At 44.9% G+C, this 23977-nt stretch overlaps 1 protein-coding gene across 6 annotated transcripts in view; it reads right to left on the minus strand.

The window, feature by feature from the left end:
* GPSM1 (G protein signaling modulator 1) overlaps positions 1-23977 on the minus strand; it is a 264883-nt gene that overhangs the window by 231273 nt on the left and 9633 nt on the right. Inside the window, exon 1 of one of the 6 annotated variants that reach the window (XM_056540976.1) lies at positions 21175-21630. The exons of 4 other annotated variants lie outside the window; for them this stretch is intronic. In XM_056540976.1, coding sequence (XP_056396951.1) covers positions 21175-21233 — 59 coding nt within the window. In that variant the 5' untranslated portion in view covers positions 21234-21630. Of the gene's footprint in view, positions 1-20889; positions 20908-21174; positions 21631-23977 lie in introns of those variants that run through there. One more of the 6 variants, XM_056540982.1, reaches the window with a different exon arrangement.

Raw genomic sequence — 23977 nt, forward strand, 5'->3', positions numbered from 1 at the left:
CTATGACAGAAAGGCTGGGCATTGCAGGTTAGGCAGAGTGCCCAAACTCACCTTGTCTACCTCTAAAACTAGAGCATAAGAATTGGACCGTAGGGGCCGGGTGCATCATTCTTTCATTTACATCATGTGGATGGCCAGATGTAGTTGCACACTGGGCAGAAAACAAGCCCGTGAAAGCATTTCAATGCTTTGCTGACATTGATGTGGATGTTACTGTGACATGTAACACCGATCTAAACATTTACAGACCAAGTTTTCCCCTTCATGGCAGCAGGGTCCTCTGATGGTAGTGGCCTCTTCCGGCAGGATAATCCCAAAGCCACGCTGCAACAATTGTTCAGAAAAGTATAGTCCAATCTTTGAAAAAGGGTTGAAGACTGCACTAGTGCTTCTATCTTCCAATATGTTGCAGATATGTTAATACATTTCAAAACAATTGGATATAATCCATATAACTTGGATATGCGAGTGGGAGGGAGCTGTGATGTCTGGAGGTGCTCTACATATGTCAAACAATGTGAAAACTATAACAACCGTAGAAAGAATAGTAATATACGGAGCACTCACCCTGCGTCTCTCCTGCGGGGGTAGGCGGTTGATTGATGATCTCAGTCCCGGTCTTCCTCAGACGCCGGCCATAGACCGTATCACGACCACTGGCGCTTCGACACACGGCCTGACAAAGCGCCAGTGGGTGTGATACGGTCCGTGCGTGGCATCTGAGGCTCCCCTCGTAACACCTGCCGCCTCCCTGCTATGGAAGACCGGTACTGAGATCATCAATCAGTCGCCTACCCCCGCAGGAGAGTCGCAGGGTGAGTGCTCCGTATATTACTATTCTTTCTACGATTGTTATTGTTCAGAAAAGGTTTGAAGAACATGGCAAAGAGATCGCAGTGTTGACTCTGAATACAAATTCTCCAGATCTCAATTCAATCAAATTGATCAAATCTTGATCAAATCTGATCCATGGGGGCCACACCTCATAACTTACAGGAATTAAATGATCTACTGCTGACATCTTGGGGACACATACAGATCCTGAGGCAGAGCTTCAGTGGTGGCACAAGTGGTATAAATATTATGGATGATGTATGTTAATGCCCTGTAAATGCCAGGCAGAGGATCTGTTTGACTAATTGAGCAGCTCTATATCTGTTTACTAACCAAAGTGCCTCCAGCTGTTGCAAAACGACAGCTCCCAGCATGCCCAGTCAGCCGCTCGCTGTCCGGGCATGGTGGGAGCTTTCATTTTGCAACAGCTGGAGGCACTTTGGTTGCGAAACACAGCTCTATATGACATGACTGTAATTAGTACAAGAGCAGCGATTTACACTGAGTATAATTGCAGTATTAAAGCTTTTCTAATGGATTTAAAGCAGAGGGTAAAGTGACAATTGGAAGTTCTCCCAGGGTGAACTAAACAAAGAAAAAACATTGGAAAGAGCAATGCCATTTACCTTCCCATTTTGGCAACTAGAAACTGTAAAGTAGATTACGTCTCAGAAGAGAGGCAGGTTCACAGAGAGTTTTGCCTTTACTGCGTACAGGGATTAGTTGGGAAACAGGCTAAAAAGACAGGAACCAAAAATTCTTTCACAAAGTTTCTAAAAGGTTGTAGGGGATTTAATTTTTAAGCTATTGAGGAGGAAATTCATATGGACACAGGGTACGTTTTATGGCCATAGTGAGAAGCTGCTGTGTGGGGGAGATGAGAGAGTGTGGTTCAGGGTGGCACTTACATTTATTTTGCAGAAAATAAAGTTGTGAGAGTTTGTCTTGGATAGTTTACCAATGCAACAGAACTTACACTTTTAGGGTTGGATCAAACGTGCTGCATTTTGCTGCGTATATTTACTGTTGCGTATTTTCCTACCCATTTAAGTCAAAGGGTTGCAAAATCAGCTGCATATTTTGCTACCCATTGACTTCAATGGGTAGGAAAATACGTATTAGCAAATACGCAGGAAAATAGGACACCTGTGACCCTACCCTTAAGGTGGAGTCACACTTGCCATATTTGGCTGCGTATTTTCTACTGCATTATTTCCTACCCATTGATGTTAATGGGTAGCAAAATCAGCAGCAGAAAATACACAGTAAACCCTACCCTACCCTACGCTTACACTGTACATTAGAGTTAAAGGGTTGGCATGCTATAGCCAAACCTTCAGGAAGGTACTCCGATGGAAAACTTTTTTTTTTTTTCTTTTTAAATCAGCTGTTGCCAAAAAAATTAAACAGATTTGTAAATGACTTCTATTAAAAAATCTTAATCCTTCCAGTACTTATTAGCTGCTGAATACTACAGAGGAAATTATTTTCCTTTTGGAACACAGAGCTCGCTGCTGACATCACGAGCACAGTGCTCTCTGCTGACATCTCTGTCCATTTTAGGAACTGTCCAGAGCAGCATATGTTTTCTATGGGGATTTTCTCCTACTCTGGACAGTTCCTAAAATGGACAGAGATGTCAGCAGAGAGCACTGTGGGTGTGATGTCAGCAGAGAGCTCTGTGTTTCAAAAAGAAAAGAATTTCCTCTCTAGTATTCAGCAGCTAATAAGTACTGGAAGGATTAAGATTTTTTTTATAGAAGTAATTTAAAAATCTGTTTAACTTTCTGGCACCAGTTGATAAAAAATAAATAAATAAATAAAAGTTTTCCACCGGAGAAGGCCCCATACACCCCCATACTATTGTGTATGATAGACCACCACAGATGATGTCAGATGAGAGAAATGTTGGGCAAGTTGAACTTCAACTGAGTTGAGTCTGGCAGCAGCTTATTCCCTGTCTCTCCATTCAGAAAACATCAACACTTGGTCGAGTGTTAATATGTATGGGGGGATTGGGAGGGCGATTGGCCTAGGATAAAAAAAACAGCACAATGTAGTATAACATCTGATCGCTGTCAGTTCTGCATTTCTGTCATAAATATCTATCAGATGAAAATTCCAACTCGCATCAGACTTGTTTGTTAGTAATTGGTCTCTTGACCAATAAACATGACCAATAAGCAGTTGACATTCAGACAAGTTAAGTCAAAATGATCTGTTTTGTCCCACACACAACTCTATGTGTGTGACCATCGTAAAGATATATTAAAACCAAGAACCCAAAAGGCAAATAATTCTATTGTGATGCATTACGGCTCGGTACAGCTTGGAGCTAGTATGAAGCTATACGTGTCTATTTGCACTACATTTGCACTATATGTTTTGATCAGGGGTGGACATAGACGGCTGAGAGTTCCAGTGCAAGAAAATAATATGGATATGTTGCACTGTAATCATATAGCAACCTTCTTATCATACCCTTTAGGGCAGTGTTTCCCAACCAGGGTGCCTCCAGGTGTTGCAAAACTACAACTCCCAGCATGCCTGGACAGCCAAAGGCTGTCCAGGCATGCTGGGAGTTGGAGTTTTGCAACACCTGGAGGCACCCTGGTTGGGAAACACTGCCCTAAAGGGTATGAAATTCATTATCTCAGTAGTGTAGATTCAATTTAGTAGGATTTTGCTCATCAGAGGGTCCTGTGCTCAATTGCAGCTGTATATGTCTGTCACTGGTATATGCTAAATGCTCCTGCCAAAAAACTGGATAGGTCTATAGACCCTTAAAGGGGTATTCCAGGATTTTTTTTTTTTATTTGACTATACTACAGGGGCTGTAAAGTTAGTGTAGTTCATAATATAGTGTTTGTACCTGTGATGGTTTTTCTCACAATTCTTCTGTGATTTTCACCTCACTATTTATTTTTAACAGAATACAAAATGACTGTTGTCTCAGATTTTTCCCAGGTTGCAATGCGGCCGAGACCTGACTCACTAGTCAGCTGATGACAGGGAGCCTGTCTGCTTCAATGGGTGGAGAGAGATCAATCTGCAACTCATGCAACAGCTGTAGGCACCCTGATTGAAAACGACAGGATTTTTGTTTTAATGGGTGGGGTGGCTGATGTGTGGGAGGAAAATGGAATTGTGGGATTTGTAGTCAAAAAAAGAAAAGTCAAACAAGAAATACCAGTTCACAAAAAGCTATGCACAGTATTATGGTAATCTCACAACATAGCCATTTAGCCCCAAGACAAGCGCAGATCCTTCCTAAGCATGTCCATTACTGTCTGCCTGGTACGTACTAAAATCACCTTATGGTGGATAACCCCTTTAAGAAATAGATGGATACTAAAACCATGTCCTTTTGGCAGGCTGGTATATGTCGATTATCCCTTACATTGTATAGAAAAGCAGAGTTTGCTGCACTGTCCTTAACAGTCAGGCACTGCTTTATAAAGACTATCCTAAAATGATAACATATCACCTATCCATTGCTTGGATCTCATTCATCACAAAAACCAAGATCCCTTATCCCAAAGTAAATGGAGCCATCAGGCATGCATGTTGCTTTTCCATTCACTCTCTATAGGAATGCCAAACAGTAGAGTACAATGCTTACCTATCTTCAGAAGTCCATAGCAAGTGAATGGAACAGCAGTCTGCAAGCTCAACCTTTTTTGGGGAATGAGGGCCCCTATGCAAATGTTGGGGATCCCAGTGGTAGAACTACAGATATGTGATGGAAAAGAATAGCGGTAGTGTCAACCTAGCCTTAGCCTGGTCTGACAAACTAGAATACTGGTAATACAGTTATGTGGGCTTTTACTTTTTATCAAATAAACCCAACAACAAAAAGAACGTTTTTGCCAGAAAGTTAAACAGATTTGTAAATTACTTCTATTTAAAAATCTTAATCCTTCCAGTACTTATCAGCTGCTGTTTGTCCCAGAGGAAATTCTTTTCTTTTTGAATCTCCTTTCTGTCTGACCACAGTGCTCTCTGCTGACACCTCTGTCCATTTTAGGAACTGTCCAGAGTAGGAGCAAATCCCCATTGCAAACCTCTCCTACTCTGGACAGTTCCTGACATGGACAGAGGTGTCAGCAGAGAGCACAGTGGTCAGACAGAAAGGAAATTCAAAAAGAAAAGAACTTCCTGTGGAGCATTTAGAGGCTGATAAGTACTGGAAGGATTAATATTTTTAAATAGAAGTAGTTTACATATCTGTTTAACTTTCTGGCACCAGTTGATTTAAAAAAAAATGTTTTCCAGGGGTGTACCGTTTTAATATTTCAAACCTACCTTACAAAATTTGCGGATTGAGAAAAGCCCTTTAACAAACATCAGTTTTTATGAGAGTGCTGAGCTTTGTCTGATCGCTGAATGAGTTGCTGGGACGACTTTGGAGACAAAAGAGATTTAATAAAGCAGAACAAAGGGCTGAGTGAAGTGTGAGTGAAGTGCACAGCGCTTCAGTATGTGCGGTTACCAGGCTGCAGTAAACAGGTTATATAATTTGTGACTATGGCTGTGACCTTGTATAGGTCATGCCTGTGACACAATAAGGGCCCTATTACACTGGGTGATATTGTCATGTATAATAGGGCCAGTGGTCAGTCAACAAATAAGCAATCGCTTGTTTTCCGGCTGTTTGGGTCATTTTGACCTGTCTAAAAACATTGACTGCTGCACGCCAATCTCCCCATATAAAAGCAGATGTGAAGCCAACAGCTGATTCCAGAAAAGGGCCATGTGAAAAATTCAGTGATCGTTCATGTGTCCCTTTCCGCACATTGCTCGAAACTTGTAATATGCTCTGTAAACAAGCACGGTCTGTGCTCCATTACAGCTTGGCTCATGCTGTCTACTAGGGCCCTAAGTGGTAAAGACTGGACACTTGCATATTCCTATGTTGCTTCAAGTAAATGGGGCTGAGCAGCAATAACAGCCATAAACAAGGGTGGCGCTGTCACAGACTTTATTTTTTTCTCATATCTCAGACAACTCTTTAAAGGAAAATTGTCAGCTTGCTCCCCATGCACTAACCAGTGGTACTGGCTGATAGTGCCGGGGACGCTGATCAGTTTAATGCCTACCGTGCCCGGATCCACCCCGCTGTTTGGCTGAAATCTTGTTTTTCTGTATATGCTAATTAGGTGCTAACTGGCACAGGCGGGGTAACTGGCACTCTGACGTCAGTGCCGCTAATCCGCAGCGTCGCTCCAGCTCATCAATATTTTTCCCCTCCCTCTGCCTCTCCCTCTTCTCCCCGCTCTGTAATAAAGAGGCGGAGGGTAGGAATATTGATGAGCTGGGCAGCGCTGCGGATTAGCGGCGCTGACGTCAGAGTGCCAGTAACCACGCCTGTGCCAGTTAGCACCTAATTAGTATATCCAGAAAAATGAAGATTTCGGCCGAACGGCGGGACAGATCTGGGCACGGTAGGGATCAAACTGATCAGAAGCCAGTACCGCTGGTTAGTGCGGGGGGAGCAAGCTGACAGTTTTCATTTAATGATTTATTGACTAGAGTATTTTACAAACTATAGAGGGGAATAAATAATATAATGATAGGTAATCTGGCGGTCAGTCCTGCTAATATGTTGCTTCTTATAAATGAAGGTGGCGTACGTTGTTATAAATTTGCCACTATTTTGGCCAAAAAGTTAAACACGACATACAATGCACCAAACTATGCGCCAATAAATGATGGGTGACATTTTAAAAGTACCTCTGAGATCATTTTTGTCAAGGAGCCATGCCTTGAATTGCCAGAAAAAAAACAAAAAAAATAAACATTGCCTACACAGGCCCATATTTATCAATCAGCCTGAAACCCTAATTGTCTGGTTTCTCCAACAGCAACCAATCACAGATCAAGTTTCACTTTACAAGAGCTAGTTAAGATATGAAAGCTGAGCTGTGATTGGTTGTTATGGGAAAAACCAGACAATTAGGGCTTAAAGGGGTTCTCCGGTGCTTACACATCTTTTCCCCTATCCAAAGGATAGGGGATAAGATGCCTGATCGCGGGAGTCCCGCCTCTGGGGACCCCCGGGACCTTGCACACGGCACCCCGTTTGTAATCAGTCCTGGGAGCATGTTCGTTCCGGGTCTGATTACAGGCGACCACCGGGCCGGCGGCGTGTGACGTCACGCCTCCACCCCCGTGTGACGTCGCTCTCCGCCCCTCAATGCAAGCCTATGGGAGGGGGCGTGAGAGCTGTCACACCCCCTCCCGTAGGCTTGCATTGAGGGGCGGAGCGTGACATCACATGGGGGCGGAGGCGTGAGGTCACACACCGGTGGTCGCCTGTAATCAGACCCCGAGCGAACACGCTCCGGGGACTGATTACGAACGGGGACGATCCAGACTCCCGCCGGAGAACCCCTTTAAGGCGGATTGATAATTCTAGTAAACAGTTTCATTTATTCCCCCATAAAACTTGATTTTGTGACAGTGGAGTGCCCTTGTACAATGTTACAAGACTCAATTTCAAACAAGGAAACTTTATTAGGACACATTTTATAAAGATGGTCACATGTTTATTTTTGTAGAAAAGGGGGGGGTGTAAAACTTTAAATATATATTTTTGTAATATTGAAAAAAAAAATGTATTAATCCTTTTTTACTATTTTATTTTAAATTCTACTAGAGGGACAAGGGGTCACTGCATTTGTACAGTATACTGCAGTATTGCTGTAATGTTGTATATTGTGATTCTATTTTACCTTTTTACACGCTGTCACTAATATTGACTACAGTAGACCCCAGGCTGCAAAGACAGGCCCTCTGAAACCAGATATTGAATCAGAAAGGGGGGTGGGGCAGGCGAGGGGCAATCAAGGGGTAGTAGGAGCCTTCTTCCTCTGTCACTGTCGCTATTGACTGTAGAATTTGAGGGATTAAACAGCCTTATCTTTGGCCCCAGCAGCTGCAATAGTTATAGTATAGTATACAGATTCATTAAAGCCAGATCAATTAAAGCAGTACGCAAATATAGCCTTTCTTCTTCATTCTATCCAAAGAATAAGAGATAAGATGTCTGATCGTGGGGGTCCCACCGCTGGGATCCCCCGCGATCTCTGTGTAGCACCCAACATTCTGTGTCGGACGCTGCTCGTCTTGGAAATGATGGGTTTCAGGGACGGGAGACTTGACATGACGCCCCCCTTGTGACATCACACCACGCCCCCTCCATTCAGGTCTATTCAATTTCCATTCTGCTTATTCTAGGCTTAGGAGTGCAGTGGGAGGTCCTACTGACAAAAGGACCCCAAAACAGCTGTCTAGAGATGGGTAACTCCCCCTTCTGGGAGAGATGCTGGCTTCTGGCTATATAATCCCTAGTCGTCTTTCAAGGCTTTTTTAATGGGTCAAACATTGATTTGAAGGGATTCTACCTCTTTTACTTTGTATATACAGAGGCAACATAGAGAATCTTACTATAAGATAGCTTCATAAATATCCCCCATTCTACTCTTTCAGTCCCATATGTATAAAGGGAAGTCTGTCAATCACTGAGTAGGCCTGCGGTGTCCCAGTGCAGTATGTCGTCCTGTGGGCTAAAGTTTGCCTCTGGCATCCCTGCTGCCACTGTGCTGGGCACATTACTCCATCTTATGTTTTTTAATATTCCACTGTGTTATGTTGCGATAACTGTTCTGTCTTATTAAGGGGATGATACAGAATGACCCAGGTAACCTTGACGCCCCAATGGGAGCCCCCAACATTGTGCCTATATAGTGTAGGGAGGAAGAAGTTGGTCAGTGTAGTGTAGTGCCGTTCAGAGTAAAGTGTGGAGAAATGTGTGAAGAAGTCAGAAAAGGCCTAAGGAAGAAAACTCTCAAATCTAAAGCCGCGCAAATCTCTGGAACACCAAAATGCTCAGGTGAAGGTCAAAGCCTGGCGGTAAGCACAACGCTCTTGGGGAAAAATAGTCTTTAGCCAGTCAGTCAGTACCAAGTCTCCTAATTCAGCGTGGGCTGACATTTATCTCAAATCTGCAGTCTCAGCAACTACAAGCTCAAGCAAGGTGACAGGCTTCTCGGGTTCATTCTGCACTTCCCTCTGCGCAAATCTGTACTGTGGGGATTTTAACAACAATTCCTGCCTCAGTAAAGATAATTATTCATAACCTTGCATCAGTGTCGTCATTGCCCCGCACTTGGCCCAGGAGAACTCTCTCTAGGTTAACGGTGCCCTGGCATCACGAACCAACATTCACCAACATTCTATCCATGGCACCTCAGGCCCACCCACTGGACTTCTAATTCCAAAATTAGCAATAAATGACAAGTTAAACTGAATCTTTCTCCACAAATATGTATATAAATTTCCGGCTCCTATATTTTCTGTATTTCTGTATATTTCCTGTATTTTCAATGATATGGGTTCTATTTCATTCTATGTCTACGTAATGGATCTGGAGCCTTGTATCAGAAAAATGTGCGATGCCTATAAAGACACATTAATAAGTAAATCAATACAGAATGTTGGGTGTAAAGAGAGTCATTCCCAAGAGTTAGATGGTGTTTACAGCATCAACTATATACGGAATAAAATTGTTATTGGTGAGTATGACTGCTTGCTTTTTCACAATTCAGAGGATGAGGGTGTCTGGCCCCATGTTGTATCATGCCGAAAAGTGTATCTTTGGAAAACGTCTTTAAAAGTAAATACATAACCAGTATTGTTTACTGATGTGTTGCTTCCTCACATTAATGTTTGGCCAGCACTGCATTATCATATATATCAGACCAATGGTTGTTATTTCATGTGAGCACAGCTGTGTACATATCACTCATACTGTTTTTTTCATATCTTGACTTATCGCTTTAGAAGGAACTTCCTGAGTCCATATCAATGTTTAAGGCATCGTTCATATCTGTGTCAGAGGCTATCTGTGTTCGAGGCCATAAAAAGGTGCTGGATGATCTGTTGCACAACAGAAACCAACACATCCTATTGACTTTAATGGGGTCCATCTGGTATCTAAATATTTAGCAGGATTCGACCAGAAAGAAAAAAATGAACGCTTGCAGCATTTTTTTTGGGCCACTCAGGTCGCGTCACTTAAGTGGATCCTCCCTGAACATTGCTCCAGCGCAGATGTGAACCTAGCCTTGGAGAGAATTTTTTAAACATTTTTCATTATTAAAGGGATACTTCAGAGTGTAAACAGATTATCCACAGGTTAGGGGATAAGTGTCTGATCGTGCAGAGGATACGACTTATGGAACCCCCATGATTTCTGGAACAGAACCCAGAATCTCCCTGCTGCGTGAAGCGTGGGTTCGGTACGGGCTTCATGCATTGTCTACGAGAGTGCCAGAGGTACCCGAGTGCAACACTCCCATGATGAATGCATGGAGTGTGTGCCGACCCTGCGTACTTTGAGGCGGGGAGATTACGGGCCATATTCTGAAGATCGCGAGGGTCTCAGAGGTCGTACCCCTATCCCCTCCACAACCAGACACTTGTACCGTATCCTGTGGATAAGTTATTAAATGATGGGGTACACCTTTAAATCTGATTACTTCAACTAGAATTTCTGAATATTGAAGGCAAGAAACAGTATAAACTATAATAATGCTGCTGCTGCAGGGTTTCCCACATGTAAATGGCAGTTGCTATAGCAACAGTTCCTCATATAACAGCCTACAAGGTTAAAGGCTATTGTCCACCTTTATAAAGTGTTTTTTATTTTATTTTTTGCTTCAATGCATCTGAAAGGAAAACAGCTCTGCAAATTGTCTACATAAAAATATGCTTTAGTTTTGTGTTTACAGCTCTCATGCAGAACTTTGTGTCTCTATGTTTACAAACTACCTAGAAACATACTCCACGGCACGTCACTTAATAGATAATAGTTAACAACAGTCAATATAGATGATCCATACACACAACAGTGTAGTTATTATTCCTGGCTAAAAGAAGAGACGCCTTCTTTACTGTGGTGTCCCTGCAGCTACCCAAAAGCTGATGCATTTGAATTTTGGCTTTCAGCAGTCCCGGGATAGTCGCCCAAATTTAGGAGTTCATCTTTCTGCCTCGCCCTCTTCACTAAATTACCCTCAGGGAACTTTGTTTTGATCTTAAGTTATGGGATCTGCCCTATGTTTCTTCGATCGAGCGACTGCATACGGTCAAGATGGTGGCCTTGCCAGTCTGCTTTATTTCTTGCACACTCTTCCGGTCCCTGTGAGTGGGGCTGATTTGAGGGCCTTTGAGTCTGATCTCTCCCGTTTTATTTGGGGTGGGAGGTGCCAACCTATGCCCTGCACCTACACACACTACCACAAGAAATTTGGGGGGTTTTCGGTACTGAATCTATTGAAATACTACTATGCTGCTAGGACTATCCAGCTAATTTTGATTTATGCTTCAGCGGATTCTCCTCAATGGGTCCAGCGGAAGTCAGAGCTAGTCAAGCCGCACTCTCATGTCTCTCATGTAGTGTTCCTCTACTGTGGCTCAATTGGTCCCCACTTCTGCCCTCCCTAACCTACACTCTCTTTCCCTTTGGACACAGGTTCATTTTAGTTTTCTTTACAATCCACTCTGATTCCTTTGCTCTGTAACCCTTTCTTTCCCTGGGTCTTCGTCCTTCAGACTTCACCTCGTGGGTGGATCATTATTTGACCACTCTTTCTGCCTTCATAGTTCGCAAAAAGGCGATGTCCATAGAGGCCTTTATAGAGTGTCAGCATTCCCCACAGGCTACTAATTGGGTGGAGATATTCACCACTATGGTGAAATCCACAGCCAAGTATTCTCCTCTGCAAAAAGGGTTTTCTGTCTATTTTGTATAGCCACCTTATCTGATCGCCTAAGGATTGTAAGTTGCATTTTATGTCTCAGAGGGAGGAGGACTTCCTGATTACATCACCCCTATCTAGATGGCAGGCATGTTATGAGGTACTGAGTAAGGGGAGCTGGAAGGGTTCCCTTATGGAAACGTCACTGAAAATTCTACATAGAGCTGCTTATGCACCTTTCTGCCTACATTCTGTTACCCTATTTCTCCCCCCTCTGCTTTAGGGGTTTGGCACTATGAATCATACTTGGAGGGATTGTTAAGTAGTATGTGCCTTTTGGTCCAGGGTTGTTTCCCTTTTGAGGGAGGTAACAGGTTATACTTCTCCCTAAACCCCTTCCTCAGTGGCAAACCTTCGCGCATGCCCTTTAGAACATTCTGGGAGAAATTTAGCAAAACCTATCCAGAGGAAAAGTTGCTGACTTGCCCACAGCAACCAATCTTTCATTTTTCAGAGGCCTTTTAAAAAATAAAAGAAGCGAACTGATTGGTTGCTAAAGGTAACTTAACAACGCTTCTTCTGAACAGGATTTGATAAATCTCCTCCTCAGTCTTTCCAATCTTATTTTGCTGGCTGCGCGCATCCACATTGCCTCTAAATGGAAACAACCTGACCTCTCCTTTAAGACTTTTGTTTCCCGAGTTAACACCATTGTTTTACTGGAAAAGCTCTCTGCCATGAGGGAAGCTAGAGTGGAACTCTTAAATAAGGTTTGGAAACCCTGGGTGACCTCCTCCCACTGTCCAGATCTTTGATACTGTATGTGATTATATTAATATTCCTCACCATGACTATATACACATGTAATGCTCAGGTATGTTCATATTGGTTTGATTTTGTTTCTTATTCATTTTCCTTTTGTTGCTACCCGGTTTTACCTTTGCCATTGTTTGCTTGTATTACATAATTTTTTTTATAAACTTGCTACTTGCTATATTTGACACTAAAACTAGAGATGCCTTCATCATCCATAAAAAAAAAGAAATTCTGATATGTTAACGCAACGTTTCGGTCCTATAAATGACCTTTCTCAAGCCATATCTAATTTGCAAAGAAAAGAGGTTGTCAGGCTGTCAGGATTATTATTTCGGCATGTTGGCCATTATACATCTCTTTTCTTCTCATATCAGGTTACAGGACTGAAACGTTGCGTTAACATATCAGAATTGCTTTTTTCTTCTGGATGTTAAAGGCATCTCTACTTATAGTATAAAAGGAATATTACACTTTTATATGTGTAATATTCCTTTTGCCTGCTGGCAGGCAGTGGATCCTCTGTGCCAGAGAGGGATTGGCGTGGACCGTGCTAGTGGACCGGTTCTAAGCCACTACTGGTTTTCACCAGAGCCCGCCGCAAAGCGGGATGGTCTTGCTGCGGCGGTAGTGACCAGGTCGTATCCACTAGCAACGGCTCACCTCTCTGGCTGCTGAAGATAGGCGCGGTACAAGGGAGTAGGCAAAAGCAAGGTCGGACGTAGCAGAAGGTCGGGGCAGGCAGCAAGGATCGTAGTCAGGGGCAACGGCAGAAGGTCTGGAAACACAGGCAAGGAACACACAAGGAACGCTTTCACTGGCACTAAGGCAACAAGATCCGGCAAGGGAGTGCAGGGGAAGTGAGGTGATATAGGGAAGTGCACAGGTGAACACACTAATTGGAACCACTGCGCCAATCAGCGGCGCAGTGGCCCTTTAAATCGCAGAGACCCGGCGCGCGCGCGCCCTAGGGAGCGGGGCCGCGCGCGCCGGGACAGAACAGACGGAGAGCGAGTCAGGTAGGGGAGCCGGGGTGCGCATCGCGAGCGGGCGCTACCCGCATCGCGAATCGCATCCCGGCTGGCAGCGGAATCGCAGCGCCCCGGGTCAGAGGACGTGACCGGAGCGCTGCCGCGGGGAGAGTGAAGCGAGCGCTCCGGGGAGGAGCGGGGACCCGGAGCGCTCGGCGTAACAGTACCCCCCCCCTTGGGTCTCCCCCTCTTCTTAGAGCCTGAGAACCTGAGGAGCAGACTTTTGTCTAGGAAGTTGTCCTCAGGTTCCCAGGATCTCTCTTCAGGACCACAACCCTCCCAGTCCACTAAAAAAAAATTTTTCCCTCTGACCTTTTTGGCAGCTAAAATTTCTTTGACCGAGAAGATGTCCGAGGAGCCGGAAACAGGAGTGGGAGGAACAGATTTGGGAGAAAAACGGTTGAGGATGAGTGGTTTGAGAAGAGAGACGTGAAAGGCATTAGGGATACGAAGAGAGGGAGGAAGAAGAAGTTTATAAGAGACAGGATTAATTTGACACAAAATTTTGAAAGGACCAAGATAGCGTGGTCCCAACTTGTAGCTAGGGACACGGAAGCGGACATATTTAGCGGAGAGCCATACCTTGTCTCCAGGGGAAAAAACGGGGGGAGCTCTTCTTTTCTTATCCGCGAACTTCTTCATGCGTGATGAAGCCTGTAAGAGAGAATTTTGGGTCTCTCTCCATATGATGGAAAGGTCACGAGAAACCTCATCCACAGCGGGCAGACCAGAGGGCAAGGGAGTAGGGAGGGGGGGAAGAGGGTGACGGCCGTACACCACGAAAAATGGGGATTTGGAGGAAGACTCAGAGACCCTGAAGTTATACGAGAATTCGGCCCATGGGAGGAGATCTGCCCAGTCATCCTGGCGGGAGGAAACAAAATGTCGCAAATAATCACCCAAGATCTGGTTAATCCTTTCTACTTGTCCATTGGACTGGGGATGATATGCAGAAGAAAAATTTAATTTAATCTTGAGTTGTTTACAGAGAGCCCTCCAGAATTTAGACACGAATTGGACGCCTCTATCCGAGACAATCTGTGTAGGCAACCCGTGAAGACGAAAAATGTGTACAAAAAATTGTTTAGCCAACTGAGGCGCAGAAGGAAGACCAGGAAGAGGGATGAAATGTGCCATTTTGGAGAATCGATCAACGACCACCCAAATAACAGTGTTGCCACGGGAAGGGGGTAAATCAGTAATAAAATCCATACCAATCAGAGACCAAGGCTGTTCGGGGACAGGCAGAGGATGAAGAAAACCAGCGGGCTTCTGGCGAGGAGTCTTATCCCGGGCACAGATAGTGCAGGCTCGCACAAAGTCCACAACATCCGTCTCCAGAGTCGGCCACCAATAGAAGCGGGAGATGAGTTGCACAGATTTCTTGATACCCGCATGACCTGCGAGATGGGAGGAGTGACCCCATTTGAGGATTCCGAGGCGTTGGCGAGGAGAAACAAAGGTCTTTCCTGGAGGGGTCTGCCTGATGGAGGCAGGAGAAGTGGAGATCAGGCAGTCAGGAGGAATGATGTGTTGCGGAGAGAGTTCAACTTCTGAGGCATCCGAGGAACGAGAGAGAGCATCGGCCCTAATGTTCTTATCGGCAGGACGAAAGTGAATCTCAAAATTAAATCGGGCAAAGAACAGAGACCACCGGGCCTGGCGAGGATTCAGCCGTTGGGCAGACTGGAGGTAGGAGAGGTTCTTGTGGTCGGTGTAGATAATAACAGGAGAACTTGATCCTTCCAGCAGATGCCTCCATTCCTCAAGTGCTAATTTAATGGCTAGAAGCTCTCGATCCCCGATGGAGTAGTTCCTCTCCGCTGGAGAGAAGGTCCTAGAGAAAAAACCACAAGTGACAGCATGCCCGGAAGAATTTTTTTGTAGAAGAACAGCTCCAGCTCCCACTGAGGAGGCATCAACCTCCAATAGGAAGGGTTTGGAAGGGTCAGGTCTGGAGAGGACGGGAGCCGAAGAAAAGGCAGACTTGAGTCGTTTAAAGGCGTCTTCTGCTTGAGGAGGCCAGGACTTGGGATCAGCATTTTTTTTGGTTAAAGCCACGATAGGAGCCACAATGGTAGAAAAATGTGGAATAAATTGCCTGTAATAATTGGCGAACCCCAAAAAGCGTTGGATAGCACGGAGTCCGGAGGGGCGTGGCCAATCTAAGACGGCAGAGAGTTTGTCTGGATCCATCTGTAGTCCCTGGCCAGAGACCAAATATCCTAGAAAAGGAAGAGATTGGCATTCAAACAGACATTTCTCAATTTTGGCATAGAGTTGGTTGTCACGAAGTCTCTGAAGAACCATACGGACATGCTGGCGGTGTTCTTCTAGATTGGCAGAAAAAATTAGGATATCGTCCAGATATACAACAACACAGGAGTATAACAGATCACGAAAAATTTCATTGACAAAGTCTTGGAAGACGGCAGGGGCGTTGCACAGTCCAAAGGGCATGACCAGATACTCAAAGTGTCCATCTCTGGTGTTAAATGCCGTTTTCCACTCGTCCCCCTCTCTGATGCGGATGAGGTTATAGGCGCCTCTTAAGTCCAATTTAGTGAAGATGTGGGCACCTTGGAGGCGATCAAAGAGTTCAGAGATGAGGGGTAAGGGGTAGCGGTTCTTAACCGTGATTTTATTAAGACCGCGGTAGTCAATGCAAGGACGTAGGGAGCCATCTTTTTTGGACACAAAGAAAAATCCGGCTCCGGCAGGAGAGGAGGATTTACGGATAAAGCCCTTTTTTAGATTCTCCTGGACGTATTCGGACATGGCAAGAGTCTCTGGGGCAGAGAGAGGATAAATTCTGCCCCGGGGTGGAGTAGTGCCCGGGAGGAGGTCGATAGGGCAATCATAAGGCCTGTGAGGAGGTAGAGTCTCAGCTTGTTTTTTGCAGAAAACATCCGCGAAGTCCATATAGGCCTTAGGGAGACCGGTTACTGGAGGAACCACAGAGTTACGGCAAGGGTTACTGGGAACCGGTTTTAGACAGTTCTTGGAACAAGAGGACCCCCAACTCTTGATCTCCCCAGTGGACCAATCCAGGGTAGGGGAATGAAGTTGAAGCCAGGGAAGTCCAAGGAGAATTTCCGAGGTGCAATTGGGGAGGACCAAAAGTTCAATCCTCTCATGATGAGATCCGATGCTCATAAGAAGGGGCTCCGTGCGGAAACGTATGGTACAGTCCAATCTTTCATTATTTACACAATTGATGTAGAGGGGTCTGGCGAGACTGGTCACCGGGATGTTGAACCTGTTGACGAGAGAGGCCAAAATAAAATTTCCTGCAGATCCAGAGTCCAAGAAGGCCACTGTAGAGAAGGAGAAGGCAGAGGCAGACATCCGCACAGGCACAGTAAGACGTGGAGAAGCAGAGTAGACATCAAGGACTGTCTCACCTTTGTGCGGAGTCAGCGTACGTCTTTCCAGGCGGGGAGGACGGATAGGACAATCTCTCAGGAAGTGTTCGGTACTAGCACAGTACAGGCAGAGGTTCTCCATACGGCGTCGTGTCCTCTCTTGAGGTGTCAGGCGAGACCGGTCGACCTGCATAGCCTCCACGGCGGGAGGCACAGGAACAGATTGCAGGGGACCAGAGGAGAGAGGAGCCGAGGAGAAGAAACGCCTCGTGCGAACAGAGTCCATATCTTGGCGGAGTTCCAGACGCCTTTCGGAAAAACGCATGTCAATGCGAGTGGCTAGGTGAATAAGTTCATGTAGATTAGCAGGAATTTCTCGTGCGGCCAGAACATCTTTAATGTTGCTGGATAGGCCTTTTTTGAAGGTCGCGCAGAGGGCCTCATTATTCCAGGACAATTCTGAAGCAAGAGTACGGAATTGTACGGCATACTCGCCAACGGAAGAATTACCCTGGACCAGGTTCAACAGGGCAGTCTCAGCAGAAGAGGCTCGGGCAGGTTCCTCAAAGACACTTCGGATTTCCGAGAAGAAGGAGTGTACAGAGGCAGTGACGGGGTCATTGCGGTCCCAGAGCGGTGTGGCCCATGACAGGGCTTTTCCGGACAGAAGGCTGACTACGAAAGCCACCTTAGACCTTTCAGTGGGAAACAGGTCCGACATCATCTCCAGATGCAGGGAACATTGGGAAAGAAAGCCACGGCAAAACTTAGAGTCCCCATCAAATTTATCCGGCAAGGATAAGCGTATCCCAGGAGCGGCCACTCGCTGCGGAGGAGGTGCAGGAGCTGGCGGAGGAGATGACTGCTGAAGCTGTGGTAGTAACTGTTGTAGCATAATGGTCAGTTGAGACAGCTGTTGGCCTTGTTGCGCTATCTGTTGTGACTGCTGGGCGACCACCGTGGTGAGGTCAGCGACAACTGGCAGAGGAACTTCAGCGGGATCCATGGCCGGATCTACTGTCACGATGCCGGCTGGCAGGCAGTGGATCCTCTGTGCCAGAGAGGGATTGGCGTGGACCGTGCTAGTGGACCGGTTCTAAGCCACTACTGGTTTTCACCAGAGCCCGCCGCAAAGCGGGATGGTCTTGCTGCGGCGGTAGTGACCAGGTCGTATCCACTAGCAACGGCTCACCTCTCTGGCTGCTGAAGATAGGCGCGGTACAAGGGAGTAGGCAAAAGCAAGGTCGGACGTAGCAGAAGGTCGGGGCAGGCAGCAAGGATCGTAGTCAGGGGCAACGGCAGAAGGTCTGGAAACACAGGCAAGGAACACACAAGGAACGCTTTCACTGGCACTAAGGCAACAAGATCCGGCAAGGGAGTGCAGGGGAAGTGAGGTGATATAGGGAAGTGCACAGGTGAACACACTAATTGGAACCACTGCGCCAATCAGCGGCGCAGTGGCCCTTTAAATCGCAGAGACCCGGCGCGCGCGCGCCCTAGGGAGCGGGGCCGCGCGCGCCGGGACAGAACAGACGGAGAGCGAGTCAGGTAGGGGAGCCGGGGTGCGCATCGCGAGCGGGCGCTACCCGCATCGCGAATCGCATCCCGGCTGGCAGCGGAATCGCAGCGCCCCGGGTCAGAGGACGTGACCGGAGCGCTGCCGCGGGGAGAGTGAAGCGAGCGCTCCGGGGAGGAGCGGGGACCCGGAGCGCTCGGCGTAACAGCATCATCCACATTGAAGGCTTTGTTACTCAGTAGAAGTACAAAGCTAAAATATCAAAGAAGGGTGAACGTGCACTCACCAACCATGTAGTATGCTTTAATCCATGGGACCTCCGTGCGTGCACGGAGGTCCCGTGGATTAAAGCATACTACATGGTTGGTGAGTGCAAGTTCACCCTTCTTTGATATTTTGGATTGTATGCTATTTTTTTCAAGACTTAGCACCCCACCAGTATATATATTATCAGCTACGGCCACTGGACATTTATCAGACTGTGCGAATATATTATTACTACAGGTAAAATCCTGTTGCTAAGACCTCCATAATCTCTTAAAGGAATAGGCAGCAGCATGGCAGATCCCAGGACCCAATGTGTAACCTATACTGCCTACTCTTCTGCCTGGACCTGACTCCACAAACAGGCTGCCTCATCTCTGCCTGTGTTCCTGGGATGTCTGACCTCCTAGGTCAGCCACCACCCACCCCGGGACCACTCTTGGTGTAGCAATCTTGTACCCGCTAGCAGAAGAAGTGTAGCCTCCGCATTCTGGAGCCAGATAAATGGTAAAAACCTAGAAGCTATTTAGATCTTAGATTGCGCTCTACCAGCAGAGCTTATATGATGCATACCATACTATTTCCCTGGGCCCAACAGTCACGGAGGATGTCTTTGACGTTGACAAAAAAATGGCATCCACTTTATAACTTTGTATTATCTTATCAATGAATAGAGGAATAAACAAAGATGACCAATATAGATTATGTCCTATGTTTGTCATTGGCCCTCACTATTACATATTGTCACTTGAGAATGTTTATGTGACACATGGACATCCAGTTGATGCATTACGTATGTTACAGGAGAAAGTCATGAGAAAGTTTACTTTCAGACAATCCATATTCTCCTTACATCCTTATTACCGGTCCTGTACTAGGCCGGTTTGGCAAGGAAGGGTTTGTGTCCCATAGCTGCGGAGCAGCCAGTTTAGCAGGCTCTAGCAGTAAGGAACCTTCATTACAATAAGTTACTGAGCTGCGTGGCTTAAGGCCCATTTTTCAGCTTAACCCTCTCATGGCCATACTTTTTGTAACAATAAGAAGTCTTTTGATCATTACACAGGGGCTCATGTCCAAGCATATCTTGTTTGCAGTTTCCATCTACTACAGTATTAAAGGAACTCTCCAAGCCAAAATGCGATAGCATGTTTTTCCTAGTCCAGATGTGAGGGGCTGGAACATGACTCAGGGGTTCAAAGAACACCAAAAATAGTCATGCAGAATAAGATATTGCTTGTTTGATCACTTTTAATATAACATTACAATGCTAAGCAGATTTGATGCGTCCCTCCAGGCAGAGTTGAAGATAGAGTTCTCCAGTAAGTATGCCACCCATTGAGGTAGCTTTCTATCCTGTTTAAAAGGAGATGGTCCCAAGGAAGAGCCCCTCCCATCTGTTGTCTATATTCACCAATAAGACAGGTGAACCACACCATTAAATTACTGTCTTTTCACATGGCGCCAGCAGTATTTGTCGGAAGTATACGCAGAGGCTAGTGAAGCATATAATTTTTTACGGGAACCAACTCAAAAAAATAGCACAGAGGTTTGTGTTATACACCGCATTCATCCAAAAACATATAGCCTCCTTTGGTTATATAGAGGTCTATGGATCTGTTTAACACACTTACCGGGACCTGTCCTGGGGTATACATTAACTGGAACTGGCTGTACGCTGCTTAATACAGTGTGAAAACAGCCTGACATACATCCCACGGACACAGCAACTTATTCATAATTAGGAACCATAAGGCTGGATTTATCAATAAACATTAAAATTATATGATATCATTTTAACCCCAGAATGATTCACCTATTGTTTTGTGTATAAATTTAAAGGGTCAGTAAACCTAAAAATAAAATGTTTTAAAACACATCAGGGCCCAACATTTTCAACTGGAAAATTTGTAATTCAGTCATGTTAGATGGTGCACACATATATACATGTGTATAAGCCATTTTTATGTTAAGCATTTAAAGACACACTTGTCATTGCACAAAATATGTATCACCTTTTCCTGAAAAAAACAATTCTTATATTTTAAAATGAGAGAAAATGTTGCAGTGTTTACTTCTTAATATGCATAGTTGCACCCACCATAAATATCTGTACATTTATTAAGACATAGGTCAAAATATGAAAAATCTGCTACCGCAGTTTGTTTAAGCACAGGAAATCTGATGTGCAACAGCAAAAACTTCTCCTTTCCTGTGCATTACAAAATCTCTTCCCCCTAATATGCTGACAATACCAGAAGAGCAAAAATATATTTACTTCCATATATACATTGTTATATCCTCACCACCTGTTCTAGGCTGATTTCCATAGCAGCACAGTGAAGCAGGTTTGGTAAATGCAATTCTGCTCACATCCCTCCTTGTGCATGCCCTTAGCTAAGGATATCAATGTGCCTGACATGACCGCAGCTCCTCAATCCAATAACACAGCTAACAGTTAGGAGAATATGCACTATACATGAAGTCTTTCACCTCTCCTCCCTCCCAATTATATACCCTGCCCCTCTCCTCCCTCCTAATATACTGTATATGTCAGTACAATGTATACAGTGCATGTGTCCGCTACATACCTTGAATACACTCTCCTGGCTGGAGGATGGTGCAATCCATTGTTAGGTAGGAAAGCCATGTATTGGCGTAGGTCATACAATCAAAGCAATTGTGTGCAACATCCAGAGGGACTGTGCAGGCAGAGGGAGGCTGTGCAGCCAGGGTGCCCCCTTCTATAATAGTTGTAGTATGGCAGCTAGGAAGTGATGTATGTTAACACAAAGTCTACAGTACCCACAAATCACTCCCCCTCCATGTGATGTCATCCAATGCTTGTATTGTCAGGGGAGTATAAGGATGGGTAGGTCTTTTTCCTCCTTCTGCACAGTGACCCTGCCCTCCCCCTTTTCTCTATTTCTCCTACTGATCACACAATGTCTGGATGCAGCAGGCTGCTTTCTGTGAATTGGTCCAAGGAGGGAATAGCAACAGCTGCCCAGAGATTAACTTCCTCCTGGCTGGAGAACAGCTCTCATCGTCGCTGGCACCGTCAGTCTGGATACAAATGATAAGCCTTGTGTTACAATATCCAAATCGCTTCCTGTGACATGTTACTAGCAGTGTCCTCTAGTCCTAATGTGTTCTGTTCCCACTGTGAACCTAGCAGCAGCAGCAGAGGAGGCAATAGTGAGGCATGGAGAAGGAAAGAGTTTGTTACAAAGTGTCAAGAGACTCTGAATCACTTCCTTGTCAGGACATTGTGAACTCTGACACCACAGGATTAATCACTTACAAGCCAAAAGAGGACAAGTTCAAAAATTAAAAATTCTATATTCTGGCCACTATGAGCACAAAGTATTCAAGTCTCAAATAACAAAACAATTTGGAGAACACTTGATGCAGTTTTATAAATCTCTAGAACGTGTGTGTCCAAACTTTGCCTTCCAATTTGAAATTGGAGAAGAAAATTCGGACGTATCCCCGTCTGGCGCCTGCTCCCAAAGAATAATGTGCCAAGATTTTTGTAAAATAAATTGGTGTTTATTGTAGAAAATAAGGTGCAACACAGTGCAAAACAACTGTGTTGCACCCTATTTTCTACAATAAACGCCAATTTATTTTACGAAAATCTTGGCACATTGTTCTTTGGGAGCAGGCGCCAGACGGGGATACGTCCGAATTTACTTCTCCAATTTCATACCTCTGCACCGTTCTTTAGAGGTCACGGTGAAGGACGCTGAGGCAGCCGCCCATCTGGAATTACTGACTACAGCGAGTCTACAAGCGTTTCATGGTGTTGTGCCCTTAGCACAACTACCCAGGGTAAGGTGCATCTAACCACATACAGATCACCCCACCCACATACAGATCACCCCACCCACATACAGATCACCCCACCCTAATAATACTCCACTAGGAGCGCACCTCGTTTTTCTATTTTCTTTCAGCTTTGCCTTCCAATTTGGCCCTTACTAGCTGCATTTTGGCACCCTTGATGACTGCTTGTGTTTATGCCCATACATAAAGCGTATACTGTCTATTCATCATTCTCTATCTATGCTTCCATCACATTCAGGGAGTGGTATTTTAGATGTAGTGGGAGATTTATTAAAACCTGTCCAGAGGAAAAGTTGCTGAGTTGCCCATAGCAACCAATCAGATCGCTTCTTACATTTCTAAAAAGGCCTCTGAAAAAAGAAAGAAGCTATCTGATTGGTTGCTTTGGGCAACTCAGCAATTTTTCTTCTGGACGGGTTTTGATAAATCTTCCCCGTAGTGTATATATACAAATAAAGATAAGATGCATAACCGGTGCAAGGAGAATCTCTGTGAATGTGATGCAAGTAAATTGCTGTATACAGTATACTATACTATACATATATATACATATATATATATATATATATATGGATGAAAGCAAGAAACTTTTACAGTTGTAAAAAGACGACGGCTCTATAAGTAAAGATGTATATATAAGATACCCATAAAGGATGACATCTGCTACAGGCCCCGACCCTTAGGATGTGCTCTTAGCAGTTTTCATAGTCCATTTTGAAGGTCTCATGGACATAGTCATATAACAGCTTTTTGTAAGAATGTATAGTATTTTTTTTTTTTACTTTTACTAACCAAATCAAAGCCTCCTTTAAAAGAAAGAGTCTCCTATTTGTAGAAGGGTGTTTTGAGGTTTTCCTTCCGTTTTAGTACAGATATCAGTACTGGTTGACTAAAGAGATGCAGTTTTAGAGGAAGGCAAGCAATGTCCAAGGGCTAGAACCCCAAAACAGCTGCCTACATATAGGTGACTGATCTGTAGGCAGCTGGCTATGAAATAGTTTACTTTCCTCTTGAGCTGTACTTCCTCCAGCTTCTTACAAGCTTAGAGTTGTGCAGAGCCATTAAACTAACACCTCATAGAAGTCTATAGGGCCATACTGTACCTCCATATACTCCAGGAGGCGGACCAAGTCAGTTATCGGTTCTCCTCCAATCATTGTTGGTAAGTGTTGTTGGTAATGATTTGTTCATCATCAAAAAGTCAAAGTAGACAGGTCCAAGGCCCCAGAGGAACCTGACGTCCCAGTACATTAGTGAGAAAATGAACAACTGTTGTCCAGAAGTCGTGTATAGGGGGGCACAACCAGATCATGTGAATAAAATCAAAGTGAGGGGCCCTACATCTATGACAGTCTGAAGTCAGGACTAATGAAGCATATATAAATTAATAAGTCTATTATTAATAGCTGGTGAAACAGTCAAATGAGAGGAAAGAGCCACACTCCACTCCTCCTCAGTCAAATCAGGTATGACAAGACGCCACTTAGTCTCCAACCCCAACGGGGCACCCTTCTTCTTGGCGTCAAGGAGTACTGTATATAGAGC

Source organism: Hyla sarda, chromosome 9 (assembly GCF_029499605.1).
Source record: "Hyla sarda isolate aHylSar1 chromosome 9, aHylSar1.hap1, whole genome shotgun sequence".
In the NCBI taxonomy this organism is placed as follows: domain Eukaryota; kingdom Metazoa; phylum Chordata; class Amphibia; order Anura; family Hylidae; genus Hyla; species Hyla sarda.